At 31.3% G+C, this 12,679-nt stretch overlaps 1 protein-coding gene across 13 annotated transcripts in view; it reads left to right on the plus strand.

Moving 5' to 3' along the window:
* LOC143224926 (centrosomal protein of 95 kDa-like) overlaps positions 1-12,679 on the plus strand; it is a 51,529-nt gene that overhangs the window by 19,258 nt on the left and 19,592 nt on the right. For all 13 annotated transcript variants that reach the window (XM_076453417.1, XM_076453418.1, XM_076453406.1 and 10 more), the window contains 7 exons: positions 62-162; positions 1,028-1,341; positions 1,922-2,180; positions 2,686-2,792; positions 8,093-8,187; positions 8,870-8,981; positions 9,899-9,968. In XM_076453417.1, coding sequence (XP_076309532.1) covers positions 62-162; positions 1,028-1,341; positions 1,922-2,180; positions 2,686-2,792; positions 8,093-8,187; positions 8,870-8,981; positions 9,899-9,968 — 1,058 coding nt within the window. The remainder of the gene's footprint in view (positions 1-61; positions 163-1,027; positions 1,342-1,921; positions 2,181-2,685; positions 2,793-8,092; positions 8,188-8,869; positions 8,982-9,898; positions 9,969-12,679) is intronic.

Raw genomic sequence — 12,679 nt, forward strand, 5'->3', positions numbered from 1 at the left:
CTTGTTAGAGTACACAGACTTTAAACTTCCATAATTTTATAATATAGTTAATTTGTTGTAGAACTGGTTATGAAGCTGGGGACAGTGACAGCTTAGACACAGAAGAAGCCATTGCCCTTGGAGATGACCAGTATCTAAAGACTCTACACTCCATCAGACAAGGTAAACACTTCATGGATTATAACTAACTGATGTGGTTTTAGTATCATATACAACATAACTTACTTGTTCAAACTACGTACAATGTTGTTATCTTATGTTACATTAATTTCTAGAGATAGCATGTGTTGCAGAAATTACATGAATTGACACTTCAAATGCTATTGATAGTGTTACAAAGACATTAGTATTTCATTTAATATGTCCACTTTTCATACTGATTGACTGTTATGAATTCTACTCCACAGAACCCTATCTATCACTGCCAGGAGAAATTTGAATTGTTTCTCTTTGCAAAATAAAAAAATGTTCCCTTTGTGTTTAGATAGGAAGGTGTCTTAGCATGCATTCATTATTTTGTGAAAAGTATTGTATATTACTGTTATCACTGAAAGTAAACTATATTTGTTGAAACACTTCTCAACCAATTAAATGACAGTTGTAATAACAGTTTCAAGAAACTGCGAGTAATGTCAAAAAATAGTATGAGAAGCTTGACAAAGTTTGGTATAAAACATTAGTAGTTGTTGATTTCTGGTGGTTTTTAGATACTTGTAATTGACATTTAGATGATGATAGGATGATGTTTGTGATAGAGACATACGTGATATGTTTAATAGGAAATATAGAATAATATTGTGTTATAACTGTGCAGAAGTGTTTATCTTTATAGTCTTTCATAGTTAACAAAAAAAATTAGGGATATAGAACGTGAAACAAGTGGTGATATTTAAGATATTGCTGATATAGTTTCTCTACAAATTGAAAGATTTTTTTGCAAAGCCAGTGTATCCAGTTAAGAGTTTGTTCCAGATTAATATTGGATTGATATCTAAGGTAATATGGTAATGTTATAATTGGCACACAGATAATGAAATAGTGGACAGAAAAGATAGTAACGAATATGAAACATCTACATGTAAAGAGCATGGAGTGATCATGATGAAAGACTTAGCTTACACAGTAGAAAACATCTGTCCCTTGTGTAAATATGTGCAGAAGAATCAGTTAGTTGAAAACACACAAGAGAAAAGTGGTCCACCAGAGCTTAGTGGTCCAGCGGACAAGGATAATGTAATTGGCAGTAGCAGACATGATGATAAAGATGTTTGTCAGACAGTACCAAAGGTCCTGTGCAGTGAGAACACTAGTAGTAGTACCAGTAAACCACATCTAAAACAGGTAAGTATTGTATTTCTTAGTACTGTATGCTAGATAGAAATACTTCAGTTTTAAGAAATTGTTGGTTTACTTCTTTTGAATTGAATATATTTGATTGTTCTTAAGATCAGTAATTGTGCACAACAACTCATTTTGATCAAATCGACTGCTGTTTTTTTTTAACTCAGCAAGCAGTTGTATGTTGTGCTTACATTTACTTTGAACAGCTTGCATCCAGTTTAATTAGTTGAAGTGTTGTACATGGTTACAACTTTACTAGTTTTCTTTATGTGGCATATGGTGAATGGGAGACTTTTTGATCAAACTTTCAAAAGAAGTAGAAATGGTTGAAATTAGAAGACTTTAATAAGTTTTAATAAAGTGACAAACATTTTAAATTAATTTAAAGAAAACCTGTGAAAATAATTCCCAATTTAATCAGTAACATTAATGTGTTTGGTAAAAATTGTTGTATTGTCATTTAAATTTTTAAAGACTGTTTTGAAATGTTTATATTCTAGATATCCTCTGAGGTGTCACTATACTGATAAGTATTTGTACTTTTTTATTATTTAAGGTAAGATTTATCATATCTTTTCAGAAAGAAAGTTCATCATTTACACCAGCTTCACCTATAGAACCACCAGTGTTTTCTCCTGAGCAGGTTTTAGATCCAGACTTTGCGAATATAGGAATTCGTAGTGAAGAGGGCGAAAGAAAAATGGCTATAAAAAGTAAAGTAAACAAAAACCACAACAAGACTTCATCCCATTATACTGGAACATTCACACATCACATGTACCATCATTTCAAAGATTCTCTACCCAAGTCAGCTACATGGCCACAGTCAGCAAAATCGGGTATCCTTATATTTCTTTGTTATACGTAACCTGTCACAAATTTTTTTGCACCCCTAGGGTTTGAGTGCTCACCTCAGATTTCAAAATTGAAATATGAAATATTATTTTAACTTCATTTCTACAGTTTTATACTATGAAATATTAATATTCTATATTTGACATATTGAATTTTAATGTTAATTTTCATCTGCATGTAGGTATAGGAATATATGTACCAATGAAAAAAATGTCTTTGACATACAGTTGACCCAGATGGTATTTAACTTCATTGTATTAAGTTATATAATTATAATTTATGTATGGTTATATGAATTTTTAAAAATGTTATCTTTTATAGTTCTTTTAGCAAATAAAATTATGAACAAATTAAATAATATGGGAAGAAATTGTAACTTTGGAATTTAAGAACAATTTTTATTATTAATAGAATATCAAACATTTTTTGTAAATGTGTATTTTTATAGTTAAAAACTGATATTCTGAATGCTAATTATTTTGATTTAAGATGAAGGAGCTGATGTAGTAAGGCCTGCTGACAGCAGCATGTACAAAAGAAAGACTCATTCACAACCAAAGAAAAGCTTAAGTCTACAGGATCTTGTGAAAGAACAGGTAATTTTTGCAGTTCTGACATTTTTCAAGAGAAGTTAAGTTCCTAATTAGTGTGGTCATACTTCATTACAGGAAACTAGAGACTATGTAATTTTAAGATAAGATTAGTACTGGAACATTATGGTGCTTGTAGTGCATATTTCAGGATAAGAGAAGTGTTATGTTGTAATGATGTTTTTCAGAATAAAGTCATTGTGTGGTGATACAGAAACTTTCTTGTACTCCAAGAAAGGTATACTATATTGTGCCACATTATTCAGAAATTAACATATTTATAGTATGCTTGTGTTATACAAATACCACATATGTTGCTCTTTTGTGGAACATCTTTCATATTTCCAAATGTCTGTTAAACATATAAATCAAAACTGTTAAATCCAATTGAAGTTGTGTGTCTGTTCCATGGGAGAATTGTGTTATGTTCTGCTTTACTGCATACATATGTTAAACTGTTTTATTACTACCATATGGAGCAGGGATACTTTTTGGTACTTGTGATCTGATTTTTCTGATTGTTCAGCTACAAAACAATAGTGAATTTTGAGATTTTTCATTTTTACAAAGAATAATCTTTGTTTTGAAGGAATTAAAATGTGTTCACGAAGTTTGTGGCATCTTGCATTAAGTATGTGACTTGCTAAAATGTGGTAACGAAGTTTGTGGCATCTTGCATTAAGTATGTGACTTGCTAAAATGTGGTCACGAAGTTTGTGGCATCTTGCATTAAGTATGTGACTTGCTAAAATGTGGTCACGCAGTTTGTGGCATCTTGCATTAAGTATGTGACTTGCTAAAATGTGGTCACGAAGTTTGTGGCATCTTGCATTAAGTATGTGACTTGCCAAAATGTGGTCACGAAGTTTGTGGCATCTTGCATTAAGTATGTGACTTGCCAAAATGTGGTCACGAAGTTTGTGGCATCTTGCATTAAGTATGTGACTTGCCAAAATGTGGTCACGAAGTTTGTGGCATCTTGCATTAAGTATGTGACTTGCCAAAATGTGGTCACGAAGTTTGTGGCATCTTGCATTAAGTATGTGACTTGCTAAAATGTGGTCACAAAGTTTGTGGCATCTTGCATTAAGTATGTGACTTGCTAAAATGTGGTCACAAAGTTTGTGGCATCTTGCATTAAGTATGTGACTTGCCAAAATGTGATCAATGGTTTGTGGCATCTTGCATTAAGTATGTGACTTGCCAAAATGTGGTCACGAAGTTTGTGGCATCTTGCATTAAGTATGTGACTTGCCAAAATGTGGTCAAGTTTGTGGCATCTTGCATTAAGTATGTGACTTGCCAAAATGTGGTCACGAAGTTTGTGGCATCTTGCATTAAGTATGTGACTTGTCAAAATGTGGTCACGAAGTTTGTGGCATCTGGCATTAAGTATGTGACTTGCTTATTGTGTGAATGTTTTTCTCTTAGTCTATCAGTCAGACGTTTTAGTTAGTGTTTTTTTTCATTTTTGTTAATGTATAATTTTTATCTGTGTTGATTTCACTCTTAACTTCAAAATAACCATTTCATTTGCCAGTTATTCTTTGTGTGATTTCATCTTCCTTCTTACTTAAGTTAATAATGTATAATTTTTATCTGTGTTGATTTCACTCTTAACTTCAAAATAACCAGTCTTTCAATTTCATTTGCCAGTTATTCTTTGTGTGATTTCATCTTCCTTCTTACTTAAGTTAATAATGTATAATTTTTATCTGTGTTGATTTCACTCTTAACTTCAAAATAACCAGTCTTTCAATTTCATTTGCCAGTTATTCTTTGTGTGATTTCATCTTCCTTCTTACTTAAGTTAATAATGTATAATTTTATCTGTGTTGATTTCACTCTTAACTTCAAAATAACCAGTCTTTCAATTTCATTTGCCAGTTATTCTTTGTGTGATTTCATCTTCCTTCTTACTTAAGTTAATAATGTATAATTTTTATCTGTGTTGATTTCACTCTTAACTTCAAAATAACCAGTCTTTCAATTTCATTTGCCAGTTATTCTTTGTGTGATTTCATCTTCCTTCTTACTTAAGTTAATAATGTATAATTTTATCTGTGTTGATTTCACTCTTAACTTCAAAATAACCAGTCTTTCAATTTCATTTGCCAGTTATTCTTTGTGTGATTTCATCTTCCTTCTTACTTAAGTTAATAATGTTAATTTTTATCTGTGTTGATTTCACTCTTAACTTCAAAATAACCAGTCTTTCAATTTCATTTGCCAGTTATTCTTTGTGTGATTTCATCTTCCTTCTTACTTAAGTTAATAGTGTTAATTTTTATCTGTGTTGATTTCACTCTTAACTTCAAAATAACCAGTCTTTCAATTTCATTTGCCAGTTATTCTTTGTGTGATTTCATCTTCCTTCTTACTTAAGTTAATAATGTTAATTTTTATTTCTACTTATCACTGTGATGTGCTTCTTTTAATACACATCAATATTTCTATGTACTAGGACCTTGAGTCTTTTGTGTTTTTATAAAAAATCAGCTATGAGTGTGTTTGATATATCATGCACATGTATATATATATATTCCTTTTCTGCATATGAGTGTGTTGGTCAAACTCTTACTATTCAGTCCAAGGAGTTGGTGTTAGGTGTTGTTGACTAGCTATCTTCCTTCTTTTTTATCAATCTGTTCAAAATTGTGTTTGGTTTGTACAAAAGTGTTTGTGTAGCTTTGCACAAAATTCGTCAAAGAAACAAACTATGGACATAATTTGTAATGTTGTGGTAATTATGTTTAATATAAAATACAAACTCTGCTGTAGAATAGAACAGGTACAAGAATATGGTGACTATGAAAGTTTGCTTCCATAGTTAATTTTTCTTGTTTTGTAGGTTTCGAATGGAGTAGGAAAAAATGTTATGAACAGGCATGTGAAATATACTTAAAATTATTAATTTTAATTGTGTTAGATGGTTGTTACTCATTTGATTAATGTGATAAAAACATTTCCCTTTAGAATAAAATTACAGTTACTGGACAGTGTTTTTTAGTTTTTGTCAGACCTCTAATTTTCTACCCCTTGTATACATGTATTTTTCTTTTTTTTCATTGTGGTGGATAACAGAATGTAAGTTCTTTATCTTGGTTTTATATTTTAGTTACTTGTTACTGCCTCACATCATTGGAAGTACTTCAGTGAATAAGTTTGTTTTTTAGCACAAGGCTACACAATAGGCTATCTGCACTCTGTCCACCATAGGGAACTGAACTCCAAATTTTAACCTTGTATATATATATGCTTACTATCGACCCAGTTGGAATATTCTGCAAATAAAAGAATTCTAAGTTAAATAACAACCTGTTTCATGTTTGAAATAAAAATGCTTGAATTTATATTAAAAAAATCTAACATGAAATTAGGCATAACATTTGAAAATTGAACTTTATATTCATACAGTGCCTTCTAAAAATATTCATCCCTTCCAATAATATTATGTTTTGATGAAATACAAATAATATAAGCAGTTTTTTTAGTGAACTTGTTTTATTTAAAACTCTAATGATCAAACTTGACACTTGTGTGTGAAAGAGGTTCAATGTTGGCAAAACCTCCAAAGAAAATATATAATTTAAAATTTGCTAATTGCATAAGCATTTAGCCCATATGTTAGTACTTGGTGGAAGTGCTTACGACAACAGTTATTGTTGTGAGTCATTTGGATTGGTCTTTAGCAGCTTTTCATAATTGGATGGTGTAATTTTTTACTCATTCTTCCTTGTAAAATTTCTCCAATTCTGACAAGTTCATAAGGATTGTTGATGGACTGCAATCTTCAAGTCTCACCATAAATTTTCTCTTGAATTCAAGTCAGGATTGACTGTGCTATTCCAGACATTAACATTCTCCTTTTGAAACTACTTTAGTGTGGCTTTGGGTCATTGTCCTGCCTAAATGTGAATTTTAGACTCAGTTTTAGATTCTTAGCTGACTTAAGCTGGTTTTTACCTCTAGGATTTACCTGTACTTTGCACTTATCCATCTTCCCCTTAGCCCTGATAAGCTCTCCAGTCCTTGCAGATGAGAAGCATTTCCATAACATGATGCTGCCACTGCCATGCTTGACAGTTGGGATAGTGTGACTTGAGTGATGTACTGGATTGGACTTGCATCAGATGTAATGTTTTGAATCCAGACCAAGAAACTCAATTTTTGTCTCATTTGACTATAAAACCTTCCTCCATATACATGCAGTATCATTTACATGCTTTGTTGGAAACTCCATATGAGATTTAAGATGGTTCATTTTAGTAATGGCTACTATCTTCTAGTTGTACATACAGGCCAGATTTGTGTTAGGACCTGGATATTGTCAATGTAGGAAAACTGACTCCTGTTTCATACAGGGAACTTTTGTGTATCTTTCAAAGTCACTGTTGGCTTCATATTAGCATCTTTAACCAGTTGTCTGCTTGCCCTGATCTGGATAATAACTGGATGGAATGAAACACATTCCACTTTTTAATGAGAGACTTCACCATACTCAAAGGGACAATCAGCAATTTTGAAATTTTCCTGTTACCATCTCTCGATCTGTTTTTTTAGCAATTTATCCCTCGCTTGTTTGGAAAACTTCTTGGTATACATAGTTGGTTTGTTGCATCACTATGTGAGTTGTGGCTTGAAAAGATACGCTTACTTTGAAGTCAAGTTAAACCACTTTAATTATATAAAGACAGAGACCATTACACTAATTTTTTTTTTCACCTTTTAAACTGATATGTTTCACCAAAACTGATTTAGGGTTAACATAGCAAAGGGGTTAAGTACTTATGCAATTGAGAATATTCTAATTTTCTTTGAAATCCTAGCCAACTTTAAAATATATCAGCAATTTTAGCTTTCTCAATTTGGAGTATGTTGTGTAAATTTGAAAGCTTTGTGATTGTAACCTTAGAGTGCAACACAATCTAGAAAATTTACGAGGTGATTAGTTTAGCAAGGTACTTACTGTATGTGTGGAAAATGCTATCTTTGATCATATAATTTATGGTATTGGTGTAAATTGATTAGAAAATTAATAAAAGTTGGATAAATTCTAGCACTTGCAATATTAATGATTTTAAAACAAGCCATTTAGATACTTTGTTTAAGCATTGCTTCTACTTGATTTTAGTTTGAAGAGTTGTGTAGTGAAAGATTGTAAGATATTAGCAGCTGAATATAACAGTAAAGTTCTGAGGTGATAGAATTGGTTGTAAATCTGATTTATAAGATCTCGATACTTATTTATTATAATGTTGTGATATCTTTATTTCTGTTTGTTTTGGTTAACGACACAAATGAAGTGGAGTAAACCTGATGAGAGGTATACCAGCAAGTCTATGGAAGATATTAGTTCAGTAGCAAATAAACATGAAAGATCAGAAAATTATATTCAGAGGTGAGAGGCAAGAATTTCTTTTATTCATATATGCAGTGCTAACTGTTACATTTTTCACAAAGTGAATTCAGATTAGATAAAATGAAAAAATCCTGTTATGAAGTGCTGATGAATACAGTCTCTATTAAGGTTGTGATAAATAAGTTATAGCTCTTGTTATTTAAACCTGCAATAAGATTTAAGAACTATTAACTTGATAATGAAGAGATTTTTGCAAAGACTTAAGAATTAGTAAGTTTTTATTATGAACAGTTGGCGAAGACTTAATATGTTGATGAAAATGGATTGCTGGATGGAATGAGATAATATTATTTCTATGAATTTCTTGGTATTTGTTCACTGTTATGTTTCTGGACTTAGAATGGTAAAATCTGAGGTTCTGTTTTTCACAGCAGACAGAATGCAGGTAGCCCATTTTGTAGCTTTGTGCTAAGATACCAGTAACAGTCTTAGTTTTAACTACCTTCCAAGAGTAGATATAAAATGTTAGGTTTTCAAATGTGACTGAATAAAATTTATTTACATTGTAACTGTTGGTCACAAAACTAGTAAACAGTGAATATATTTTACATAAATGTTAAACACAAAATATATTTATTGTTTTATTAAATAAATTAATATTTTATAAAAAATTTTCAGAAGGTAATAAATCAATGCTGTTTATAATTTGTGTTTTTTGTAGTGGTTTTCCATATGAAGCAAGAAAGAATGTTAGATTTCAGCTGCTTCAGGGCAACAGGAATACGAGACACTTAACACAACTCAAGTTATCGAAACCTTCATTTTCTTTGAATGTAAGAGATAACAATGTGTTAAATACTTTGGGTGTTTTTTAGACTTTTAAGGTGTAAAGTAAAATCATGTTTCCTATGAGTTTGTTTTAGGTAAAATATATATTTTAGAACAAAGGGAAGCAAGTGCTTTATTGTTTGTATACTATACATGAATTCATGGAAAAATATGAATGATAATATCAACAATATGGTAATAACAGTGTAGTTTAGAAAGATCGTAGTTGTGACAAACCATCTTCTGTAGCCACATAGTTCTGTTGGGTTATAGTCTGTACCATTTAATACATTGTGTGTCTATATATGCATGTTTTGCATTACAATATACTTATATTAATGTATGCTGCACATTTAACATTGACAAGAACATAAAGCAGTGAGATCTCTTGTAATATTTACTTCTGGTTAGGTATGTGCGAGGCAATAAGAAACATTCAAAAGGAGCAAAAATATTTAATAATTAAATTGTGTTCCAAGTAGGCTTGTAGTCATTCTGAACAGAAATGGTTCTGCATGTTCTGTTTGTGTTTGCTATCTTTACACTGGGTGTAGTAACAAGCAAAAACCAACCTAAGTTATTCAGTGCGATGCAGTATTTAAACCATGTGAACCCCATTGGTGGCTGAGTGCTCTGAAACAAGCAGGTAATATGAAAGTTGAGTGTTGTACTTCTGCATGTTGAAACATTACTTTTATGTTCTATTAACAAACCTCTTTATAATACAAAATATTTGAGTTTTCTTATTAATATAGCATGTGTAGCACTTCTAATGTTGTTTTCTGTTTGTTTGGAATTTTTGCATTTTTAACTTACTTTGTTACTAATTTGAAATAGAGGTAAGGAAATATCCAGTATTTCAACCAGTAATGAATTCTCCAAAAGTAGGTTCTAATATGAATATTATGGTTATGTTCCATAGGTAGGATCTAACCAACCAGAGACCATAAAACCAGCCAGGAAAGTGGCTACCTCAAAAGGAATAAAATCAGGTAATTGACTGCTTTTCTAAATGCTTAGAAAACCAACTATTATATTTCTATGATATTAATTTTCCATGTGATAGTCTTAGAGCTTTGAGAGACAGAAATAAAACCACTTTAACTAAACAAATTTTGTTTGAAAATTTTCTCTCTAAAACATTAACAAAATTATTGAAGTGGAAACTGAAAAAAATCTTTTTCTTTATTTTGTTTATAGTGATAAGCACTGGAGAACTGTAGGCATTGTACAAATTATAACTGTGATTAACCATCGAAAAATGTATCTTTTCATACCCAACATTTTACTGTATGAGTTTTTGATCAAGAAATAATTATTAGGTTGTCCAGAAATATTGTTTTTGAACTGCAAAGTTTGGAAAGGATAAATTAGTCTTGTAAAACATGCTTTAATCAAAGTAAGCATCATTTGCTTCAACACACTTTTGCCAACGTGTAATGATGCTGTTTATGTCCCTGCTGTAGAAATCAAAGTTTCTATGGTCAGTGAACTCCCTGAAAGCTTCTTCTGCAGCTGCCTGGTTTTGAAGCATTTATTGTTCAAAAGTTGTCAAAGTGCTTGAAAAAATGAAAAATCTGTAAGGGAAAGGTCTAGGGAATAAGATGATTGAGGCAGAACTTTGATTTCCACTTTGTTCAATTTCTGGAGCATCATCCTTGACAGGTCTCATCATGCAGATTTTGTTGATCTTCAGCTAGCTCATGAGGAACTCAGGTGGGTGGCAATTCTTGATTTGCTTGTGCCTAGCTTTTCTGCAAGCTCACATACTGTTGTGAGAGGGTCTGTCTCAACTGCTTCCCTTAATATGTGGTCATCTGAGGATGACGTCTTTTTCCATGACCTTTATGGTCTTCAAGACTTTTTGTCCAAGTTTGAAGTTGTCCATTCTACCTTAGGGGTTGCAAAATTTACTCTGAGTATAGTTGAAACAGCAGACAATTAAGACACCTTGTAGTGACAAACATTGGATTAAAACAACTAACGATAAGTTTCTCAATATTCAGCTCCTAAATGTCATTGTGAGAATTCCAATATTAATTTCTAGACAACCTAATATATTATGTGAACATAATATAAAAATGTGAAAGGCTTAATGAAATATTAAGAATAAAAAAATATTCCCACATTTGTATTCATATTTTAATTTATTATAATTTTTACAGTGAAAATACTTATTGCTTTTGTCCAAACAATTGGGGAAGGATATTACATTAACTATTATAATAATCTGAAATCACTCACACACAAAGTGATTTTTTTTCAAATCGGTAAAAACAAGTTTCACCTCTACAAGGTCTTTTTCACCTTTTAAAGGGTAATATTAGGTGTCTATTTTGAAGGAGCACTTGTCATACATGATTGTTTGAAAATGTCTGTTATCAGAACATGTTGTCAGTAGTAATTGGAGTGATATGTTTGTGAAACTTTAGCCACCACCTGGAGAACATTTTCTGTGGAAAAAAGAAGAAAAAAAACGACAGAGCAGATTTTTTAAATTGTAACAGTTGTGCTTCAGTTGATCAGTTATATATACAGTTACGAAGATTCAACTTTTTTGATGTTACCATGCACAGTAATTTGTAACATGATAGCTGAAAACTAGTTTCCTTGGATGCAAAGAGGAAACTTTGCACTTAACGAATAAACTGTATACATTGAGTCGATTTCGAGTGCACGTTGTGGTTAAAGTTATATTCTGGTGATAGATAAATAAAGAAAATAACATAAAGCACTTGTTGATATAATGGCATGAGGCCCATAATTTTTTAAAGGATAGGGAAGTTGTTTATTTGTCTAGAAAGGTAAGAATTAGTTACAATATACCTGAATGTTATTGCTGGTTTTTTTTCACCCACAGAATTCTTCTTTTTCACTTTGGACAAAAGCCCTTTTTAAAACAATGAGGGAAAAATCTTCCATGCTTCTGTGAATATAAGTTAATCTTATTGTAAAATTGTGGTCTTCGTCTAAGCTTTCACCTATCTCCTGTTTAAAAAGCTGCACATGCAAGCAAAGCTAAACATTGACTTTTGAAATGATGAGAGAACATACTTGAATACTGTTGATGTCAAATTTTATATCATAAACAGGATACTATTGGGAATTAATTACAATATCATTTATATTTCAAAGTGTGATGTAACTTATATAAGTAGCTGATAGCTTTAGTTCTGAGTAAAACCAAGAATGCAACATAATTAACACTTTAAAGTCCATGAAATAATTTAAATTGATAGATTAACTTAAACTTTTCGTTTTACTGAAGACGGACAATTTTACTTGTAAATCATGAATGTAACTTCATTTGCCTTCCTGTAGCCAGCACAACTGCTGTCTCTATCAATCACTTAGATAAATCTGAATACTGTAATTTAAGGGATTAAGTGTGGCCTTGTTGTTAGTTTTACTTGGAACATGAAGTTAAAATCCCATATTTTGTGCCTGATTTTATAGAAAAGAACTTCACATTTCTAGAGCTATTGTTGAGCTATGACAGTGATAATCAGAACCAACATATATTTGTGCTAATATTTTGTTCCAAAAGTGTTTATTTTTAAAGTTTGTGTAGCTTGATGAAAAATTCTGAATGAAACAAACCCATAATTATTTTTTTTTTATTGGCTGTGAACTATAAACAGCTAAAACTCTTTTACAAGTGGAATACAGTTTAAAAGAACAAAACAAAAAAGGGACAGAGATA

Source organism: Tachypleus tridentatus, chromosome 9, assembly GCF_004210375.1.
Source record: "Tachypleus tridentatus isolate NWPU-2018 chromosome 9, ASM421037v1, whole genome shotgun sequence".
NCBI lineage: Eukaryota > Metazoa > Arthropoda > Merostomata > Xiphosura > Limulidae > Tachypleus > Tachypleus tridentatus.